Source organism: Gadus morhua, chromosome 22 (assembly GCF_902167405.1).
Source record: "Gadus morhua chromosome 22, gadMor3.0, whole genome shotgun sequence".
NCBI lineage: Eukaryota > Metazoa > Chordata > Actinopteri > Gadiformes > Gadidae > Gadus > Gadus morhua.
In genome coordinates this window covers 2646060-2667157 of record NC_044069.1, presented here as the reverse complement: position 1 = coordinate 2667157, position 21098 = coordinate 2646060, and the positions used below count along the sequence as shown (strand labels likewise).

At 49.1% G+C, this 21098-nt stretch overlaps 2 protein-coding genes across 3 annotated transcripts; one reads left to right on the top strand and one right to left on the bottom strand.

Annotated features, from left to right (window-relative positions):
- Positions 1-1340: 1340 nt before the first annotated feature.
- On the bottom strand, positions 1341-10494 carry bop1 (BOP1 ribosomal biogenesis factor). The gene is made up of 16 exons (XM_030346582.1): positions 10237-10494; positions 9614-9787; positions 8744-8845; positions 7956-8110; positions 7687-7804; positions 7040-7141; positions 6045-6269; positions 5134-5295; positions 4593-4673; positions 4441-4510; positions 4039-4171; positions 3425-3605; positions 2606-2897; positions 2231-2315; positions 2038-2145; positions 1341-1669 (listed from the first exon to the last, which is right to left on the bottom strand). The coding sequence occupies exons 1-16, from the start codon at positions 10384-10386 to the stop codon at positions 1516-1518; spliced, it is 2292 nt and encodes a 763-aa protein (XP_030202442.1). The 5' UTR covers positions 10387-10494; the 3' UTR covers positions 1341-1515.
- Positions 10495-10588: 94 nt separating this feature from the next.
- LOC115535420 (heat shock factor protein 1) lies at positions 10589-21061 on the top strand. 2 transcript variants are annotated; one of them, XM_030346608.1, is made up of 14 exons: positions 10589-11059; positions 11672-11780; positions 12493-12629; positions 14327-14451; positions 14837-14912; positions 15719-15780; positions 15979-16075; positions 16420-16520; positions 16935-17074; positions 17568-17739; positions 18155-18260; positions 19429-19485; positions 19605-19656; positions 19775-21061. In XM_030346608.1, exons 1-14 carry the CDS (start codon positions 10916-10918, stop codon positions 19969-19971), a joined length of 1575 nt encoding a protein of 524 aa, XP_030202468.1. In that variant the 5' UTR covers positions 10589-10915; the 3' UTR covers positions 19972-21061. The 2 variants fall into 2 exon arrangements, with proteins under 2 accessions (XP_030202468.1, XP_030202467.1); XM_030346607.1 differs by having other exon boundaries at positions 10592-11059; positions 18140-18260.
- The last annotated feature ends 37 nt before the right edge of the window (positions 21062-21098 follow it).

Genomic DNA, 21098 nt, shown 5'->3' with positions numbered 1-21098 from the left:
GTGTGTGCGCGCGCGCGTCCGTGTGTGCGTGTGTGTGTGTGTGTGTGTATTGGAGGAAGGCTACATATATTTCTAATTTAAACCTTTTATTTATGATTTATTTATGCATGTATTATAGAGGTTTAATTAATGTAATCTCAATGTTCGACGTAAATTAATAAAGTTTAGTCAATGTTACAAATATGAAATATGATGTTCTATTGTTCTATAAATAAGAATATATTTCATATTATAAATATTTTTCACTATGTGTTAGTATTACTAATAAATTAATGTATCGATAGAAGTAAAAAATAAATAAATGGGTTCTATATTACATATATAATATATATAATGTATTATAGTGTATATAATATATAGTCCTTACTGTACCGATGTCGATATTTTGTTTTCCCCTCTTCTGATAAATGTAATTAACTTATTGTAAGTCGCTTTTGATTAAAGCGTCTCCTAAATGTTAATATAGAGCCTTAGAAATCTGTTATATTTTCTCCCAAATTCCGTTTTTTCGTAAATTATTTTCAGAATTCTGTGTTTTACGATGTGTGCTAATTATATCATCAGAAAGTCTACTAATGTGAATTAAGAATACGTTGACAATTTAATATAAGATATGACAGTACATGATGCACACAGCATTGCACTATTTGGATCTTCGATAGTTCGCTAGATGGAGGCAGACAGCTGCTGGTAGCATCGCGATATTTCACCACCATAGTTCGCGAGATTGAGAGGGAGACAGCTGCTGGCAGCATCGCGATATTTCACCACCATAGTTCGCTAGATGGAGAGGCAAACAGCCGCTGGCAGCATCGCGATATTTCACCACGACGATGTTTAGAGTGTCTTCTGAATCTGGAGTTCTCTGTTGAACACTGAGGTGAGTTTAGAGGACCTTCTGGAGAACAGTTCTCTTTTGAACACTTAGGTGAGTTTAGAGGACATTCTGGAGAACAGTTCTCTTTTGAACACTGAGGTGAGTTTAGAGGACATTCTGTAGAACACTGAGGTGAGTCTCTTCTCTTCCTGAGGGACGTCAGACTGGGGGCCACATAGTCCTGAACAAAGTCTTGAGTCAGCGGATCGCTGCGATAGTGACGGAGCTCTGAGGAGGTGTTGTTACATGGAGCTGTTCCTGGTCCTTCACATGGGGGGGTGGAGGTATGACTGAGGGGTGGAGGGGGTATGGGTGGGGGTGGTATGACTGAGGGGTGGAGGTGGTATGGGAGGTATGGGTGGGTGCTGGAAGGCCCAGCAGGCTTTATGATTCATATTTAATATGGTGACGTAGATATTGTCCTGACGTAGAACTGACCGTGTTCAACACAAACCAGCACGCGCACTGAGAAAAACTGAGCTTTATTAAAAACAGAACAGCCGACAGAAGACAGATGACACGCTTGGTTGCCGGGGGGCGACTAGGTGAACAGCCCGATGGTTTCCGGGGATGAGGCTGACGGTTGCCGGGGGGCGACCGGGGGATGGGGACGAGGCTGATGTGGTTGCCGGGGGCGACTAGGTGAAGAGCCTGATGGTTGCGTCTGCGCCGCAGGAGAAGAGCCAGGGTTGGCTGGGGTGAAAGGTCACGTCCAGAACTCCGAGGTCGTTGGTCACAGTGTGACCCCGGAGCACCTTCACGGGGACGATGAGCGGGTTCTGGAGCAGGTCGCTGGGCGAGAGAGAGACACACAGGGCTTTACTACAGAGAGAGAGAGGGGGGGTGTGTGTGTGTGTTTCTGTAGGTGTGTGTGTGTGGGTGTACGTGTTGGTGTACGTCTGTCTGTACGTGTGTGCATGTGTGTCTGTAGGTGTGTGTACCAGTGTGTGTGAGTGTGTGTGCATCTATAGGTGTGTGTGTGTGTGTTTGTGTGCGTCTGTAGGTGTGTGCGTGTGTGTGTGTTAATGTGCGTCTGTAGGTGTGTGCGTGTGTGTGTTTGTGTGCGTCTGTAGGTGTGTGTGTGTAGGTGTGTGTGTGTGTGTGTGTGTGTGTGTGTAGGTGTGTGTGTGTGTGTGTAGGTGTGTGTGTGCGTGTCTTACTTGTACACGGTCCCGTGACAGACGATGACAGAGCCGTCGTCAGAGGCGGAGGCGAACAGCGGGTAGCTGGGGTGATAGGCCACGCCCCTCACCGCCTTCTTATGGTGCCTAGGCAACGCGTCACAGCAGTTAGTTACCACGGCGACCACACAACCTCCTCCAGCACAACATGAGGACCGGAGGCGGGTCTTACCGGAGCATCTTGTAGGGTTTGGTTGAGAGGTCGAGGTCGAACCAGGCCAGGCGGCAGTCGTAGCTCCCACAGATCACATTGTCCCCTGGAACACAGGCACTGGTCAGACTGGGAGCACTGGTTGGACTGGGAGGAGAATGGTCTGACTGGGAGGAGTGGGAGGACTGGGAGGAGTGGGAGGGGACTGAGAAGGGACTGGGAAGAGACTGGGAGGGGACTGGGAGGACTGAGGGGGGACTGGGAGGACTGAGGGGGGACTGGGAGGACTGAGAGGGGACTGGGAGGACTGAGGGGGGACTGGGAGGACTGAGAGGGGACTGGTTCAGGCTGAGCTGTGATTGGCTCTGAGGGTCAGGCCGAGCTGTGATTGGTTACCTGCGGGGTGCACGGCCATGCTGGAGATCCACTTGGAGTTGGCCTGCAGCTTCTTGGTCATCTCCTGCTTGATGAGGTTGTAGACGCGGACGGAGCGCTGCGTGGCCACGAAGAAGTAGGGCCTCAGCGGGTGGAAGGATACGCACTGCACCAGGCCCTTGCTGCGGCGGAACGGGTTCTGGCTCCGCCTCCGGCTCACCTGGTGCACCAGCACCTGCAGGTGGCTGGAGGGCTGGGGCATCACGGAGGACAGGTAGTCGCCCTTAGAGTGCCACACCACCTGCTGCACCGCCTGGTTAACACACACACACTGCTGGTTAACACGACTAGTCAACACACACTGCTAGTTAACACGACTAGTCAACACGGTGTGGTCCTGTGTGTGTCTGTCTGTCTGTGTGTGTCTGTCTGTGTCTGTCTGTCTGTCTGTCTGTCTGTGCTAGTTAACACGACTAGTTAACACACTAATAGTCAACACACTACTAGTCAACAAACACTGCTAGTTAACACTCGTAGTTAACACAACTAGTCAACACACAGTGCTAGTTAACACTCCTAGTTAACACTACTAGTCAACACACTGCTAGTTAACACTACTTGTTAACACACTACTAGTCAGCACTACTAGGGGCCTTAGAGTGCCACCATATGCTGCACTGCCTGGTTCAACACACACTACTAGTTAACACTGGTAGTCAACACACACTGCTAGGTAACACTACTAGTCAACAGAAACCCACCCTACTAGTCAACACACCCACACTACTAGTGAACCCACCCTAACCAACCCACCCCTAATCTCCATGTGTGCGTGCGTACCTTGGGATGTGTGAGTCTCAGGCGTACGCCCTGGCTATGCTCCTCCCCTTCAGCGGTCGTCCAGACGACAAGCTCCTCCCCCTTCTCTTCTGGCGGCTGATAGGAAGAGAGGAGCTGCTCGGTGGAGCCAATCAGCAGCCGGTCGCCCAGGGAGGGACACAGCAGTAACACGTCACAACCACTAGAGGGAGGGAGGTAGACAGACAGACAGACAGGTTAGTGAGGCTCTGGACTCCAGGCTTCTCTACAACATGTCCACAAGTTATGGACAGTCTACCCTAGTGAGTGGGGTCGATCTAGTTAGGGTTAGGGTTAGTCTAGTTAGGCTAAGGGTTAGTCTAGAAAGGCTAAGGGTTAGTCTAGTTAGGCTAAGGGTTAGGCTAGTTAGTCTAAGGGTTGGTCTAGTTTGGCTAAGGGTTAGTCTAATTGAGCTAAGGGTTAGTCTAGTTAAGCTAAGGGTTAGTCTAGTTAGTCTCAGGGTTAGTCAAGTTAAGGCGGGGGTTAGTCTAGTTAAGGCGGGGGTTAGTCTAGTTAAGGCGGGGGATTGTCTAGTTAAGGTGGGGGTTAGTCTAGTTAAGGCAGGGGTTTGTCTAGTTAAGGTGGGGGTCTCTTACACAGCGACGGCCACCAGACAGACCGCTGGGTTGGGGTTCCAGGCGACGCTCCTCACGGCTCCGCCCACCTGGACCGTCTTCAAGCAGCGGGAAGAAACCACCTCCCAGAACCGCACCGTGCCGTCATCACTGCCTGCAAATACCCACAGGACATGAACACACCACTACCTGCAAATACCCACAGGACATGAACACACCACTACCTGCAAATACCCACAGGAAATGAACACATCACTGCCTGCAAATACCCACAGGACATGAATACACCACTACCTGCAAATACCCACAGGACATGAACACACCACTACCTGCAAATACCCACAGGACATGAACGCATCAGTACCTCACTACCGCACTATCTCTACAAATAAAATGTGCTCTACAAATAAAATGTATTATTACCTGAGAGAAGCCACTGGCCAGTTGGAGAAACACTGATGGAGCGAATCAAGCCCGTGTGACCGCGGTATACCTGGAAAACATAAACACACAAATATATGACATACAAATATATGTCATGGGTATATGTATTACGTGTGTGTATGTGTGCGTACCAGTGACTGGGTCGTAGGGAAGGGCTGCAGGTCTTTGGGTTTTGGAAGCTTTGGAATCAAATCCTCTGGATTCACGTTGACCTGAGAGAGAGAGAGCGAGAGAGAGCGAGAGAGAGCGAGAGCGAGAGCGAGAGAGAGAGAGCGAGCGAGCGAGCGAGCGAGCGAGCGAGCGAGAGCGAGAGCGAGAGCGAGAGCGAGAGCGAGAGAGAGCGAGAGCGAGAGAGAGAGAGAGAGAGCGAGAGAGAGCGAGAGAGAGAGCGAGAGCGAGAGCGAGAGAGAGCGAGAGCGAGAGCGAGAGAGAGCGAGAGCGAGAGAGAGAGCGAGAGAGAGCGAGAGCGAGAGCGAGAGAGAGAGCGAGAGCGAGAGCGAGAGCGAGGGAGAGAGAGAGAGGGTTAACTTGGAGATGGACTAAACCGGTTAGTCACGGTTACTTTGAGCCCCGGGGTCGCTCTCCCCCACGGCCTGAAGCTCAGAGCGACCGGCCCCCGCCTCATCAACGGAGGTGTGAGTGTGTGAGAGAGTGTGTGAGTGCGTGCGTTACCCTCATCTTCCTCTGCCGGGGACACAGGTAGAGGTCCAGGCACCTCTCGAAGCGCTCGTGGATGAAGCGCGAGTACGAGGGCACGGCGCGCAGACAGGAGAACTTCCTGGGCAGGTACGTCGTCTTCCTGTCCTCGGGGTCCAGCTGCTCCCAGGCCAGACGCTGACAGACACACACACACACACACACAAACACAGAGGCGTGAGTGTGTGGAGCTCTGCATGGTCCAGTGTGTGGTCAAGTTTGTGTGCGTTGTCTTGTGTGTGTGGTCAAGTGGGTGTCCATGTGGGTGCGCGGTCGTGTGTGTGTGAATGGTCGTGTATGTTGTCGTGTGTGTGTGTGCGTGGTCATGTGTGTGTGTGGTTTTTGGCGGTCGTGTGTGTGTCTGTGTGTGTTTGCGGCCTCAGTGTGGTCCTGTGTGTGTCTGTCTGTGTGTGTGCGTGGTCAGGTACGATCCTGTCTGTGTGTGTGTGCGGTCTCGGTGTAGTCGTGTGTGTGTGTGTGTGTGTGTGTCTGTGTGGTCTCGGTGTGGTCTTGAGCGTGTCTGTCTTTGTGTGTGTGTGGTCTAGGTACGGCCATGTGTCTGTCTGTGTGTGTGTGTGCGGTCTCGGTGTGGTCCTGTGTGTGTCTGTCTGTGCGTGTGTGTGGTCAGGTACGATCCTGTCTGTGTGTGTGCGGTCTCGGTGTGGTCGTGCGTGTGTGTGCGTGTGTGTGTGTGCGGTCTCGGTGTGGTCCTGTGTGTGTCTGTCTGTCTGTGTGCGTGTGTCTGTCTGTGTGTATGTGTCTGTATCTGTGTGTCTGTGTCTGTGTGTGTGCGGTCTCGGTGTGGTCCTGTGTGTGTCTGTCTGTCTGTGTGTGTGTGTGTGTGTGTCTGTCTGTGTGTGTGTGTGTCTGTCCCGTGTGTGTCCTACCTCCTCCTCGCTCAGCAGGTACTCCGGGGGGGGGTTGTACGACTCCTCGTGGCCCGGCAGCCTCAGCTTGGGCGCCGGGACGTGCATCTTGTGGCGTCCCAGGATGGCGTTGGGGTCCTCGCTGGCCCACAGGTCGTAGTAGCGCCCCGCCTCCTCGGCCCGCTCCTCCTTGGAGCGCCGGGGGCGGATCCAGCCCATCTTGATGGCGTGGACCAGCTTGGACACCTGACACACACACCGCCGAGTTACACACACACACACGGTGCAGTTACACACACACCGCCGAGATACACACACACACACACGGTCCAGTTACACACACACACACCGCCGAGTTACACACACACACACACCGCCGAGTTACACACACACACACACAGTGCAGTTACACACACACCGCCGAGATACACACACACACACGGTGCAGTTACACACACACCGCCGAGATACACACACACCGCCGAGTTACACACACACGTTCCAGTTACACACACACCGCCGAGTTACACACACACACACGGTGCAGTTACACACACACCGCCGAGATACACACACACACACACGGTCCAGTTACACACACACACACCGCCGAGTTACACACACACACCGCCGAGTTACACACACACACACGGTCCAGTTACACACACACACACTGCCGAGATACACACACACACGTTCCAGTTACACACACACCGCCGAGTTACACACACACACACACACAGTCGAGTTACACACACACACGGTCCAGTTACACACACACCGCTGAGTTACACACACACACACGGTCCAGTTACACACACAGACACGGTCGAGTTAGACAGAAGCACGCACACACACACACACACACATCCGTGTTACACACATACACAACGCCGAGTTAGACACACACACACACAGCAGTTAGACACACACACACACACCCCAAGCCCACCTGACCCCTCCAGGGTCAGAGGGTCTGGCCCCGCCCCCCCGGAGGGTCTGGCCCCCCCTCCTACCTTGGCCTTCTCGATCAGCGAGGGGATGAAGCTGCGCTTGTCCTCGGGTCGGTTGGTCACCGGGTGGATCATCACCTCCCCGCTGAAGAACTCCACCGTGGGCTGGAACACAGCAGACACCCGTTAGTGTGGGTCCCCCTCTCTCTCTCTCCTGGTTAGTGTCTCTCTCTGTACTGGTTAGTCTCTCTCTCTCACCTGGTCATGGCTAGTGTCTCTCTCTCTCTCTCCCCAGGTTAGTGTCTCTCTCTCTCTCTCTCTCTCTCTCTCTCTCTCTCTCTCTCCCCCCAGGTTAGTGTCTCTCTCTCCCCAGGTTAGTGTCTCTCTCTCCCCAGGTTAGTGTCTCTCTCTCACCTGGTCCTGGCTAGTCTCTCTCTCTCTCTCTCTCTCTCTCTCTCTCTCTCTCTCTCTCTCTCTCTCTCTCTCTCTCTCTCTCTCTCTCTCTCTCTCTCTCTCTCTCTCTCTCTCTCTCTCTCTCTCTCTCTCTCTCTCTCTCTCTCTCTCTCTCTCTCTCTCTCCTGGTACTGGCTAGTCTCTCTCTCACCTGGTCCTGGTTAGTGTCGCTCTCTCACCTGGTACTGGCTAGTCTCTCTCTCACCTGGTACTGGTTAGTCTCTCTCTCACCTGGTACTGGTTAGTGTCTCTCTCACCTGGTACTGGTTAAAGTTGACATCTCCAAACTGTCCTCTCTGCAGGCGGTGGACGAGGTCCACCTGGTCGTCTGTGAGGACGATCTCACTTCCTGTCTGCTTGTCCGGGACGGTCCGCCTACACACAGGAAGCAGGTATTAGAGTGTGTGTGTGTGTGTGTGTGTGTGTGTGTGTGTGTGTGTGTGTGTGTGTGTGTGTGTGTGTGTGTGTGTGTGTGTGTGTGTGTGTGTTATGAATAATAAGTATGCATAAACAGAGGAGCTCTCACCAGTAATCAGGGTTCTCCATCTTGTCCAGGAAGTCATCGAGTTCATCCTTGTTCCTGATTGGCTTGAGGATCTTCTTCCCGTCCAGGTCATAGCCAATGTGAGGGAAGTCCTTGTACCATTCCATGGGGATGTTCCCGACCGTGTTCCTGATGTCCTGCAGTCACAGAACACAGAATATCATCAATGACCCAACACCATCATCAATAACGACACATCCTCTTTACAGTGGATGTGATCTACATCACCTTAACAATGTGGATGTGATCTATATCACCTTTACAGTGTGGATGTGATCCATCACCTTTACAGTGTGGATGTGATCTACATCAAATTTACATTGTGGGTGTGATCCATCACCTTTACATTGTGGATTTGATTAATCACCTTAACAGTGTGGATGTGATCCATCACCTTTACAGTGTGGATGTGATTCATCACCTTTACAGTGGATGTGATCTACATCACCTTTACAGTGTGGGTGTGATCCATCACCTTTACATTGTGGATGTGATTCATCACCTTTACAGTGTGGGTGTGATCCATCACCTTTACAGTGTGGGTGTGATTCATCACCTTTACAGTGTGGGTGTGATCCATCACCTTTACAGTGTGGGTGTGATTCATCACCTTTACAGTGTGGGTGTGATCTACATCACCTTTACAGTGTGGATGTGATCCATCACCTTTACATTGTGGATGTGATTCATCACCTTTACAGTGTGGATGTGATTCATCACCTTTACAGTGGATGTGATCTACATCACCTTTACAATGGGTGCGATCGTACCTCTTCGTCCGATGAGTCGTGGTCGTATTCGTCCGTTTTGTCCTTGAGGAGGGCTCTCTCCTTCTCTGTCATCCCCCTCTCTTCTCCTTCCTCTACCGTTTCCTGAACACAGGAGCATCAGTATAATTACCAGCAGTTATCATGCTCTGGGCTCAGGCAGGGTTCACATCAGTGTTCTATATATTTGCGTTTTTTTACGTGTATCGATGATTTTTTATATATATTTTACGGACGGTTCAATAAATTTTCCTTTTTTAAAAATGTTATCATCATTGTGTCATTTTTATGATGAAAATCGAGGCAGCAAAATCAGTATCGGCTCCAAATATCTGCTCAAGAAAATGGGCATCGCCGCATCGAACATTGGCTAAGGCTGATGAAAAAGAATTGGTATTGGCCCTAAAAAATCCATATCGATCCCTAGTTCACATTCAACCCATGTGTTTCCTCGATGACCTGAGCCTTCATGCAGTTCTTCGGCTTTATTGTGACAGGGTGCATCAGATCAGGCTGCCCTGTGTTATTATTATTTATTTTTTATCTCATGGTTTTATTAAGAACTCGTATCAGCAGATACCCAAATGTACTTGTAAGTACTTGTACTAGTACTAACCAATGCACACACCCAATTACCCGTACCCACACACACAATTACCCGTACACACAGTAACCCTTATACACACACACGCAAACCTATACACAAACACTTAACCGTACACACACACACACTAACCCGTACACACACATACACACACTAACCCGTATACAAACACACACACACACACACACACACACACACTAACCTGTACACACAGTTGACCTCAATCGTAACCTCTCGTACGATACCGTGGTATTCTCGCTCCTCCTCACCTGAGAGTTCCCACCGTCGGGGTCCACTGCGCTCCCAGGAACACCTTCCTCTTCCTCATCCTCATCGTCTTCCTCACTGTCGCTGCCGGATTCCTCAAGGCCGGAGAACAAACTCTCCTCGCTGTCTGAGGAGCCCTCGAGAGCCAGCGAGGAACCCTCGACATCCACTGGGAGCTGGGGACACACACATACTGGTTATACTGGGAGCTGGAGACACACTGGTTATACTGGGAGCTGGAGACATACTGGTTAACAGACCGAGAGTTGGAGACACACACATACTGGTTATACTGGGAGCTAGAGACACACACATACTGGTTAACACACTGGGAGCTAGAGACATACTTGTAACACACTGGTAAACACACTGGTTAACCCACTGTTCACAGTCACATTAGAGGTCTTATCTGGTAACCACTATGTTTAAATCAAAAATCAAAGCATGCCAGGCCCATTTGGGCCTGGCATGCTTTGATTAGGGGACCGGAGACTGGTAATGGAGCTATGGGGAGACTGCTAATGGAGCTATGGGCTGACTGGTAATGGAGATATTGGCAGACTAGCAACGGAGGTATAGGCAGACTGGTAATGTAGCTAGTGGCAGACTGGTAATGGTTCCTCACCAGTTCCTCCTCCTCATCCTCCTCCTCCTCGGCTCTCCTCTTCTCCGGGGTCTTGCTCCTCTTCTCCGATGTCTTGCTCCTCTTCTCCGGGGTCTTGCTCATGGCGGCCCGCGGCTCTACTTTAGCGTCCTGGTCGCTTGTTGTCGGCATGTTGTGTGTCTCAGTAACGGGTCACACTCACAACACTCACAACACTCCGCCGACAGCCACACCGCGGACAACGTGGGACAGGGTCACAGTTCAGACGATACACTTCCGGGTTATCCGGAAGTGCATGTGTTGTCCAACGTAATATTAAAAATAAAATAAATGCACTTATTATAATACGAGACTAGGTTTCCCAAGATTCATTGTTGTGTTTTTAAAAAATATTTGGATTTAGATTAATAAATATATATTTTTTGAGACGTCGACGTCATCGAGGCGCGACGCTCCACTACGCACTTCATAGTTTGTTCTTTCGCTCTCGTTTCGTCTCCTAAAGCTTTAGTTTGGTCTTTATTGGTCGCTTCCTCTCCTATCCATAACGTCTACTGAGAGAAGACAATCATCTCCGTTTAGTTTGGGGGTTTCAGTTGCTTTGATCGTCACGTTAACGAGTTTATTTTCGTAGTTCAAACTTAAGCCGCCTAACTCTCCGTAGAGTCGGGGTTTTTAAGCTTAGTTTAGTGGATCTGTGATGATGGATCTCCACGGAGGACCAGGAGGAGGAGGAGGACCACCAGGAGTCTCTAACCCTAACCCCAACGTCCCTGCCTTCCTCACCAAACTCTGGATGCTGGTGGAAGACCCCGACACCGACGACCTGATCTGCTGGAGCCCAGTTAGTATAACAGGACTATCACATGACTATAACGTGACTATAACAGTACCATAACGTAACTATAACGTCACTATAACATCACTATAACATGTCCAACATCACTATTACGTCTCTATAACTTCACCATAACATGACTACAACATCACTATAACATCACTATAGCGTCACTACAACATAACTATAACATGACTATACCATGGCTACAACATGACTACATGACTATAACATGTTATAACATGACTACAACATGACTATAATGTATATATAACATTACTACAAAATTACTACGATGTTACTATAAAAGGAATACAACATGACTAATGATAATATAACATGACTATAATGTTACTATACCATGACCACAACATTACTACAATATGACTAAAACATGGCTAAATCATTTCTAAAACATGACTAAAATATGATTACAATATGACTATAACATGACTACAACATGACTACAACATTACTAATTACAAGGCTTCTAATCTAGTTTATTATCAGACTAATTATAATGTTTATAATGTGTGTGTGTGTGTGTGTGTGTGTGTGTGTGTGTGTGTGTGTGTGTGTGTGTGTGTGTGTGTGTGTGTGTGTGTGTGTGTGTGTCAGAGCGGGAGCAGCTTCCATGTGTTGGAACACGCCCGCTTCTCGAAGGACGTTCTGCCAAAGTTCTTCAAACACAACAACATGGCCAGCTTCATCCGCCAGCTCAACATGTGTGAGTATTGTGTGTCTGTGTGTTGTTGATCTCATAAGTGTGTGTCAGCATATCATGTGATCCTAACATGTGTGTTGGTCTCCTCAGTGCGTGTCTATATGGGTGTGGATCCTTATGTTCATATTCAGATTCAGAGTTTATTTGATTACATCTTGTCGTGAACAAGAGTTAATTCTTAGGCTTGGTTCCGCAACCTAGCAGCAGCGATACAACATGATGACAAAGTAAGTAAGTACAAAAAAGTAAAATAAAAGTAAGCAGCAGCACCATAATAATAAAGAAAGAGAGAAAGAAAGAAGGTAACAGGTGATAATAGGTTGTAAATTGTCCTAGTGGAAAAATTGTGAGTGCAGAAATACTGTGCAAATGACAACAATATGCTGTCATATAATGATATAACAGTTGAGGGTTGACACATAACATGCTCGTCATGTGATCTTAACATTATGTGTCATGTGATCCTAAAATTGTCATGTGATCCCACATTGTGTCATGTCATCCTAACATTTGTGTCGCGTGATCTTAGCATTTTTGTCATGTCATCCTACCAAGTGTCATGTTATCCTTACACGTGTGTCATGTGATCTTAACATGTGTGTCATGGGATCCTCACATGTGTCATGTGATCCTAGCATGCGTAACTTGACCCTCGCGTGCCTCATGTGATCCTCCCATGCGTCATGTGATCCTAACATGTGTGTCATGTGATCAGACGGGTTCAGGAAGGTGGTGCACATGGAGCATGGCGGGCTGCTGAAGCCAGAGAAGGAGGACACCGAGTTCCAGCATCCCTTCTTCAGCCGAGGACAGCAGCAGCTGCTCGACCACATCAAGCGCAAGGTCCCGCCTGTAAGTCCTCCTCCACCCAGTCCCTCCTCCACCCAGTCCCTCCTCCACCTCTTTCACCCCCCATCCTATATAAGGACAGGTGCTCCATATAAGGGCGTGCGCCAGGTGACCATATAAGGGCATGTGGGTGGGCGGCAGTAGCTCAGGAGGTAGAGCGGGTTGGCTGGTAGCCAGAAGGTTGCGGGTTTGACCCCCGGCTCCTCCTTGCTGATTGCCGACCCCGCCGTCGTGTGTGAATGAACGGGTCTAATGCGTTTTATCATCCATCCGTCTTGGAGGTCCGAGGACGTTGCCTAGCGACACGCGCGAACACGCCCCTTTTCCTCGGACGGCAGACTCGCTACCTCGGTTGAACTCAGTGGTGACCGAGCAAAATTCAAGATGGCTGCGCCCACTGTGACTTGACGTATGAACTGTTTTCATTGTGCTTGGACCACTTTGGTGGTTTAAATGGCAACTTCAATCACTCGTATTACTGCAATACCTTACTGCGTCCGTATCTCTGCCTATGGCCTATAGCAGGGGTACTCAAGTAGAAATGATGAGGGGCCACAAAAATTTTTTTCAGTGACTCAAGGGGCCGGTTGGTATACGTGTGACTGAGGCCGATATATGCTCTGTTTTAGACGTAACGCGTAAGCACGTAAGATACATAACCCCCCGTTGCGCGGTAAAATATCCCCCCTTACGTGCCTAAGTGCGTCGGCCAAAATTCCTGACTATGCGACTAAAACACTACGGCCCTACGTAGCTCGCAAAGACTGTGATTGGCCAGCTAACCACATCCTTCCAGGAGTCTCACATTTCCGGTTTTACAGCATAATAGCGCCATTTTTAAAAGGCCGTGACAGAAGCAAATGAAGAATTTTGAAGAAGGAGAAGAAGAAAACACAAGAACGAATTATGATAATTATAAATATAAACAAGCCAGCGATTTCCACTTCCACGCCCACAGATTCGTTCGTTGCTCCCCCTACTGTTCTGGCGGAGAATCCCCTTGCAACACGCGCAATCCTTAAGGAACCTTAAAGGAACCGTAAATCAAAACTTGTCTAAAACAAGTCCCTTGTGTAAATTACGTGCTTACGTCTCTGCGTCTAAAACGACCCTAAATCGGCCTTGACTGCTGCTGAGATGGACTGTCTGCCTCGAGATTGGGAGGGCTGGAGCGGTCTGTGGGCTGGAGTGCTATCTGTTTATCGTTACAACCCCCAGCCTCGTATTGAGATCGCGGCGCGCGGTTTCAAAATAAGAGCGCCCAGCACGATTTTTTTTTTATTTTTTATTTTTATAATTAAAAAAACTTTTCAAAACAGCTCGAGGGCCATTAATAGACACCCCGCGGGCCACAAAAGGCCCGCGGGCCGCTACTTGAGTATGACTGGCCTATAGCCTACCTATTTTGGAGTGCCGGTACTCTGCCAATGCTACCGCGACAACAGCTTTCCGGGTGGCGTCCATGTTTTCCTCCAACGACCGAGCGAAATAATAAAACGCTCGAAGTGTGGGCGTGGCGTCAGATCCGAGATACGAGTTGGTTCGCAGAGAATACTCAAACGCACCATTAGTCTAAATGTAAACGGTGCTCCAGTTGACCGTATAAGGGCGTCTGCTCCAGTTGACCGTATAAGGGCGGTTGCTCCAGTTGACCGTATAAGGGCGTGTCCCCAGTTGACCGTATAAGGGTGTGTCCACAGGTGTCCTCTGGGAAGCAGGAGGAGGGGAAGGTGTACCCGGAGGAGGTCTCCAAGATCCTCAACGACATGCAGCTGATGAAGGGAAAGCAGGAGAACATCGACTCCAAGATCACCACCATGAAGCAGTATGTCTGTCTGTCTGTCTGTCTGTCTGTCTGTCTGTCTGTCTGTCTGTCTGTCTGTCTGTCTGTCTGTCTGTCTTCTAAGTTTAAAAGTTTGTTGTATTACACTGGTGGCCAATGAATGTGTGTGTGTTTAAATTGTTTGTGTGTGTATAATGTGTGTGTGTGTGTTTGTATAATGTGTGTGTGTGTATCATGTATATTGTTGGTGTGTATAAGGTGTTGCAATGGGTGTGTGTGTGTGTGCATATAATTGTTTTAGTGTGTGTACATAATGTGTTACGTTTGTGTGTGTGTATATAATGTTTGTGTGTATAACGAGTTTATAATGTGTGTGTGTGTGTGTGTGTGTGTGTGCGTGTGCGTGTGCGTGTGTGTGTGTGTGCAGTGAGAACGAGGCGTTGTGGAGAGAGGTCGCCACTCTGAGACAGAAACACGCCCAGCAGCAGAAGGTCGTCAACAAGGTACCGTCCTCTACACAGTACTAGTACTACACACAGTAGTACTCTACAGTACTAGTACTCTACAGTACTAGAAATACACAGTACTATTCCCCTTTCCCCCCGGCGGGTGCGCTTCGGACCCAGCGCGCCTCAGCCCAGTAGCCAGGGTGCGGTATCGCCCAGCTCAGTGACGGCTCACGTTGCCACCGCCGACGTTACCCTTATGGTTGGGCGGGGTTTAGGCCGGATGGCGATAGCCGCAGCAGCTATGTAAGCATCGTGAACTCATGGCAGCCCCACACAGTGTAGCCTGCTAATAAACCCAAGGAAGGAGAAGAACGCAATGAACAAAGATCAACAATGTAGGACGTCCAAGAAAGACGGCAAACTTTTGCGCAAAATTTTCTTCAATAAACAAAGCTTTCGCTGTTGTCCAGAGATACATCGCGAGTACTGCGCTTGTTTGTTATTGTTCCCCTATCGCACGGAAGTGCGATCCTGTCGACCAATCAACGGACGGCGTGTGTAGCTCGAACTAGCCGGCACCCTTTCAGGCGTCTCAGTACCCCCAACGGAGGAGTACAGCGAGACGAGTACGGCTCAGTCCGGGCCACGCCCACTTTTGGCGATGGAAACGCGACCCGTGCCGCACCTTTGCAGACTGAACCGACCCGTACCCTCTGGGGGAAATGCGCCATAGTACTACACAGTACTAGTACTACAGAGTTATTGTACTATACACAGCACTACAGAGTACTATCACTCTACACAGTACTCTCTCTCCCTCCCTGTCTCTGTGTGTTAACTGGGTGTCTCTCTCTCTCCAGCTGATCCAGTTTCTAGTGTCTCTCGTCCAGCCGAACAGAGTTATTGGAATGAAGAGGAAACTGTAAGGACTTACTTAAGATATTATACTACAATATACATATAAAATACTGCTATAATATGAAATATATAATGATACTATAATACTAGATATAGAGGTATAGAGGTTCTCCTGTGATGTCATGAGGTTCTCGTGTGATGTCATGAGTTTCTCGTGTGATGTCATGAGGTTCTCGTGTGATGTCATCTTTTCTCTCAACAGTCCTCTGATGCTGAGTGACTCAAGCTCCACCCACTCCATACCCAAATATAGTCGTCAGTACTCCTTAGAACCCCTGCAAGCCACGCCCGCTATATCGGTAAGTCTGTCTGACTGTCTGTCTCTCTGTCTCTCTGTCTGTCTGTCTGTCTGTCTGTCTGTCTGTCTGTCTGTCTGTCTGTCTGTCTGTCTCTCTGTCTCTCTGTCTCTCTGTCTGTCTATCTCTGTCTGTCTGTCTGTCTGTCTCTCTGTCTCTCTGTCTCTCTGTCTGTCTATCTCTGTCTGTCTGTCCATCCGTTGCAGACATTTCAACACTATTAGTGTGTGTGTGTGTGTGTGTGTGTGTGTGTGTGTGTGTGTGTGTGTGTGTGTGTGTGTGTGTGTGTGTGTGTGTGTGTGTGTGTGTGTGTGTGTGTGTGTGTGTGTGTGTGTGTGTGTGTGTAGGCTCCGGCCGGCTCGGTGACTTCCGGCCCCATCATCTCTGACATCACAGAGTTGGTCACGCCCACCTCCACGGAGCTCAGCAGTGATTGGATAGATGCACCGTGAGTATCAATACATCAGCATGATGACTACCTGTCTATTTAATAACATGGCCTCGAGAGTGAGGTCATCAGCACTAGTGATGTGCAAACGTGATCACTAGGGATGACCTCTCAGTGCAGCCGTGATCACCAGTGATACACCTCTCAGTCCAGCTGTGATCACTAGTGATACACCTCTCAGTGCAGCTGTGATCACTAGTGATACTCCTCTCAGTGCAGCTGTGATCACTAGTGATACTCCTCTCAGTGCAGCTGTGATCACTAGTGATACTCCTCTCAGTGCAGCTGTGATCACTAGTGATACTCCTCTCAGTGCAGCTGTGATCACTAGGGATGAACCTCTTAATGCCAGGTGAAGCAATGAGAACACGTATACCACGTATCCTAAGAGAAGACGATGTTCTGTTGCCGTAGCGACAGCCCAGTCATCCTAGTGAAGGAGGAGCCGTCCAGCCCAGATCTGAAGGACACGCCCCTTTCACCCACCACCTTCTTTAACTCCATCCTAATGGACCACGAAGGGGCCAACCCCTCAGCAGCCAATCGGCTATCGGGTAGAGTTGTGTTTACCTCCTCCTCATTCGTTAGATCAATCTGGTGTTCTGTTAGTCTATCACTTCCTCCGTAAGGGTGTTTGTTTTTAATGGGCATCTTAAAGCTGGGGCATATTTCTTATTTCATAAATATTTCTCATTATATCAAATTCTCCCTCCCATAGTCTGTTGCAAGACTATAATGAATCTGTTACGTCTTAATCTGTAAATCGGTTTCCTTATCCGTTAATCCATCTTTTGATCGGTTATTTCATCTCTTAATCTGTTAATCCTCCTGTTAATCGAACTCTTAATCTGTTAATACATCTCTTAATCCAACTCTTAATCTGATAATACATCTGTTAATCTGTTAATACATATGTTTGATTAGTTAATACATCTATTAATCCAACTCTTAATCTGTGAATACATAATGTAATCTGTCTTTTAATATGTTAATGCATTTCTTAATCTCTCTCTAAATCTGTTAATCTGTATATCTTTTGTTTTACAGCCAGTCCCAGTATGGAATTAGGCTCCTCCTCCACAGCTGTAGACGCCAACACACAATCAGGGCTTCCTGACCACGCCCCCAGTCATCCTGACCACGCCCCCAGACTTCCTGACCACGCCCCCAGACCTTCCCCCCCAGAGGAGAGGTGTCTGAGTGTGGCCTGTCTAGACAGGTATAACCAATAAGTGCCGTTCTAGTACTATTTATTACTAGTCTTAACCAATAAGTAATGTACTAGTACTATCAATCAATAAGTTCTGTACTAGTCCTATAAATTATTAATATTAAACAATGAGCACTGTACTAGTAGTATTAACTAGTAGTAATAACAAATATGTACTGTACAGTAGTAAATGTATATATTTACCATGTGTAGTGGTCTGTATAGCAGGTCAGAAGTCATATTGTAGTATTTATAAATATTTGATAGTATTGTAGTATGTATGAATATATATCAGTATTGTAATGTATATTAATATATCAGGTCAGAGGAAGTAATGCAGTATGTATAGTATTGTAGTATCTATTAGTTAGTTATTAGTTAATAGTTATTAGTATTAACCATGTTCTAGTGCTCTGTATTGCAGGTCAGAGCTCTCTGAGCACCTGGAGGACATTGACAGCAGTCTGGAGAATCTTCATCACCTCCTCAACGGCCAGAACATCAACATAGACTCCTCCCCCCTGTTTGAGGTGACTCCTCCTCCTCTAACCTAGACCCCTCCCCCTGTTTGAGGTGACTCCTCCTCTAATTTAGACCCCTCCCCCTGTTTGAGGTGACTCCTCCTCTTACCTAGACCCCTCCCCCTGTTTGAGGTGACTCCTCCTCCTCTAACCTAGACTCCTCCCCCCTGTTTGGGGTGACTCCTCCTCTAACCTAGACCCCTCCCCCTGTTTGAGGTGACTCCTCCTCCTCTAACCTAGACCCCTCCCCCTGTTTGAGGTGACTCCTCCTCCTCTAACCTAGACTCCTCCCCCCTGTTTGGGGTGACTCCTCCTCCTCCTCTAACCTAGACCCCTCCCCCTGTTTGGGGTGACTCCTCCTCCTCTAACCTAGACTCCTCCCCCCTGTTTGGGGTGACTGCTCCTCCTCTAACCTAGACCCCTCCCCCTGTTTGAGGTGACTCCTCCTCCTCTAACCTAGACTCCTCCCCCCTGTTTGGGGTGACTCCTCCTCCTCCTCTAACCTAGACCCCTCCCCCTGTTTGGGGTGACTCCTCCTCCTCTAACCTAGACTCCTCCCCCCTGTTTGGGGTGACTGCTCCTCCTCTAACCTAGACCACACCCCCTTTGAGGTGACTCCTCCTCCTCTAACCTAGACTCCTCCCCCCTGTTTGGGGTGACTCCTCCTCCTCTAACCTAGACTCCTCCCCCCTGTTTGGGGTAGCTCCTCCTCCTATAACCTAGACCCCTGGCCCTGGTTGAGGTGAATCCTCCTCTAACCTATACTCCTAGACTCCTCCCCCTTTTGGAGGTGACTCTTCCTCCTCAAACCTTGACTCCTCCTCCTCTTACCTAGACTCCTCCTCTATCCTTGACTCCTCCTCAAACCTTGACTCCTCCTCCTCTTACCTAGACTCCTACTCTATCCTTGACTCCTCCTCTATCCTAGACTCCTCCTCTATCCTTCACTCTCCTACATTGAGGGCATACAGCAGATGCTTTTTACCAAAGCGATTTATAATGATGTGACACACACACACACACACACACACACACACACACACACACACACACACACACACACACACACACACACATTGTGGGTAACTGTGTGTACCTGTGTGTGACTGTGTAATGTTGGTAACTGTATATTGTGTGTGACTGTGTGTATTGTGTGTATTGTGTGTATTGTGTGTAGTTCTTCAGCTCCCCTGGATCGGCCTGTGCAGATTTTGACCTCGACAGTCTGGACACTGTGAGTACACACACACACACACACACACACACACACACACACACACACACACACACACACACACACACACACACACACACGTCCCTAGAAGGCGTGTCCTAACTGAGGCTCTCTTCCAGCTGCTGTCCCCTGAGACTCCAAGAGAGACAGACGGACACTCGGCCTCTGAAGGTAACCTCTCTCTCTCTCTCTCTCTCTCTCTCTCTCTCTCTGTGTGTCTCTCTCTACCTGTTTATCCTCTCTACTCTTGATTGTCATGTGACATGAAGGTCATCTCTCATTGGTCCAGGGAAGCAGCTGGTGCAGTACAGCACCACGCCCATCTTGATGCCTGAGCCAATGGGCTGCTTGGGGGGCGTGGCCGACCTGCCCTCCCTGCTGCAGCTCCAGGAGGACTCCTTCTACAGCCCGCCCCTCCCAGAGGACCACCCCTCCGTCTCCACGACAACCACCTCCTCCTCCACCCAGCATCCCAACTTCCTGTAACCAAGACAACCACCTCCTCCTCCTCCTCCTCCTCCCAGCATCCCAACTTCATGTAACCACGACAACCACCTCCTCCTTCTCCCCCAAGCATCCCAACTTCCTGTAACCACGACAACCGCCTCCTCCTTCTTGTAACCACCATCTCAAGTATTATTACAGTCTAAAGTAGATTCTACAGTAGTCTATGACAGTGTACAGTACAGTATATGACAGTCTATAGTGCAGTCTACAGTAGATTCTACAGTAGTCAATGACAGTGTAGAGTAGAGTCTATGACAGTCTACAGTACAGTCTACAAAACAGTCTTCAGTACAGTCTTCAGTACAGTATACAGAACAGTCTACGACAGTCTACAGTACAGTACAGTACAGTCTACAGTAGAGTCTACAGTAGTCTATGATAATCTACAGTAGTGTCCCTCTACTGACATCATGCAGTGGTTGATCTTTTTCTCAGTGTTGATTTCTTGTGTGTTTTGTGTTTCGTTTTGCGTTGGAGCCCCTGCTGTGTGTGGTGTTCTCTTAGGTCCTCAGTGAATATGATGTACATAGCAGAGCATGGAATCTCTACCGCCATGATCTATTTATTTCAATAGTTTGGAAAAAAGGACAAAAGGAAGACAGAATCTGGATCTATTTTTGACGTATCGACTCGAGGCTGGAGACCCTAAGGGTCAGAGGTCACACACCGTGTATACAATCTCAGACAGGCCGACTGTCAGACAGGCTGATGGAAAGACAGACCGTTACCCCTCTTGCCCACTGCACCCGTCTGTTGACGGATCCCATTGACTGCATTGTGGGTCCATCCGTTCCGTTGGATCCGTCGGCTCCGTCAGCAACGGACGGATGCAGTGGGCAAGAGGGGTTAGGCTGTCAATCAGCCGACTGTTCCCATGGCAACCCATCGGTCCAGTCAGCCGACTGTTCCCATGGCAACCCGTCGGTCCAGTCAGCCGACTGTTCCCTTGGCAACCCGTCGGTCCAGTCAGCCGACTGTTCCCTTGGCAACCCGTCGGTCCAGTCAGCCGACTGTTCCCATGACAACGGGGCGTGGGCTGTGTTTTAAATAAAGTTGTGTTTTGCATCGACTCCTTGTCGTCCTTCTTCTTCGCTACAAAGTCGACC

What these genes read in the sequence shown, in the direction of transcription:
- bop1 (XM_030346582.1), bottom strand. Translation starts at nt 10,386, where the DNA reads ATGCCGACAACAAGCGACCAGGACGCTAAAGTAGAGCCGCGGGCCGCC. An exon ending in ACGACTCATCGGACGAAGAG is followed by an intron (nt 8,111 to 8,743) that starts GTACGATCGCAC and finishes CTGTGACTGCAG; the next exon opens with GACATCAGGAACACGGTCGG. An exon ending in ACCTGCTGAGCGAGGAGGAG is followed by an intron (nt 5,296 to 6,044) that starts GTAGGACACACA and finishes TGTGTCTGTCAG; the next exon opens with CGTCTGGCCTGGGAGCAGCT.
- LOC115535420 (XM_030346607.1), top strand. Translation starts at nt 10,916, where the DNA reads ATGATGGATCTCCACGGAGGACCAGGAGGAGGAGGAGGACCACCAGGA. An exon ending in ACCTGATCTGCTGGAGCCCA is followed by an intron (nt 11,060 to 11,671) that starts GTTAGTATAACA and finishes TGTGTGTGTCAG; the next exon opens with AGCGGGAGCAGCTTCCATGT. An exon ending in AGTGTGGCCTGTCTAGACAG is followed by an intron (nt 17,740 to 18,139) that starts GTATAACCAATA and finishes ACCATGTTCTAG; the next exon opens with TGCTCTGTATTGCAGGTCAG.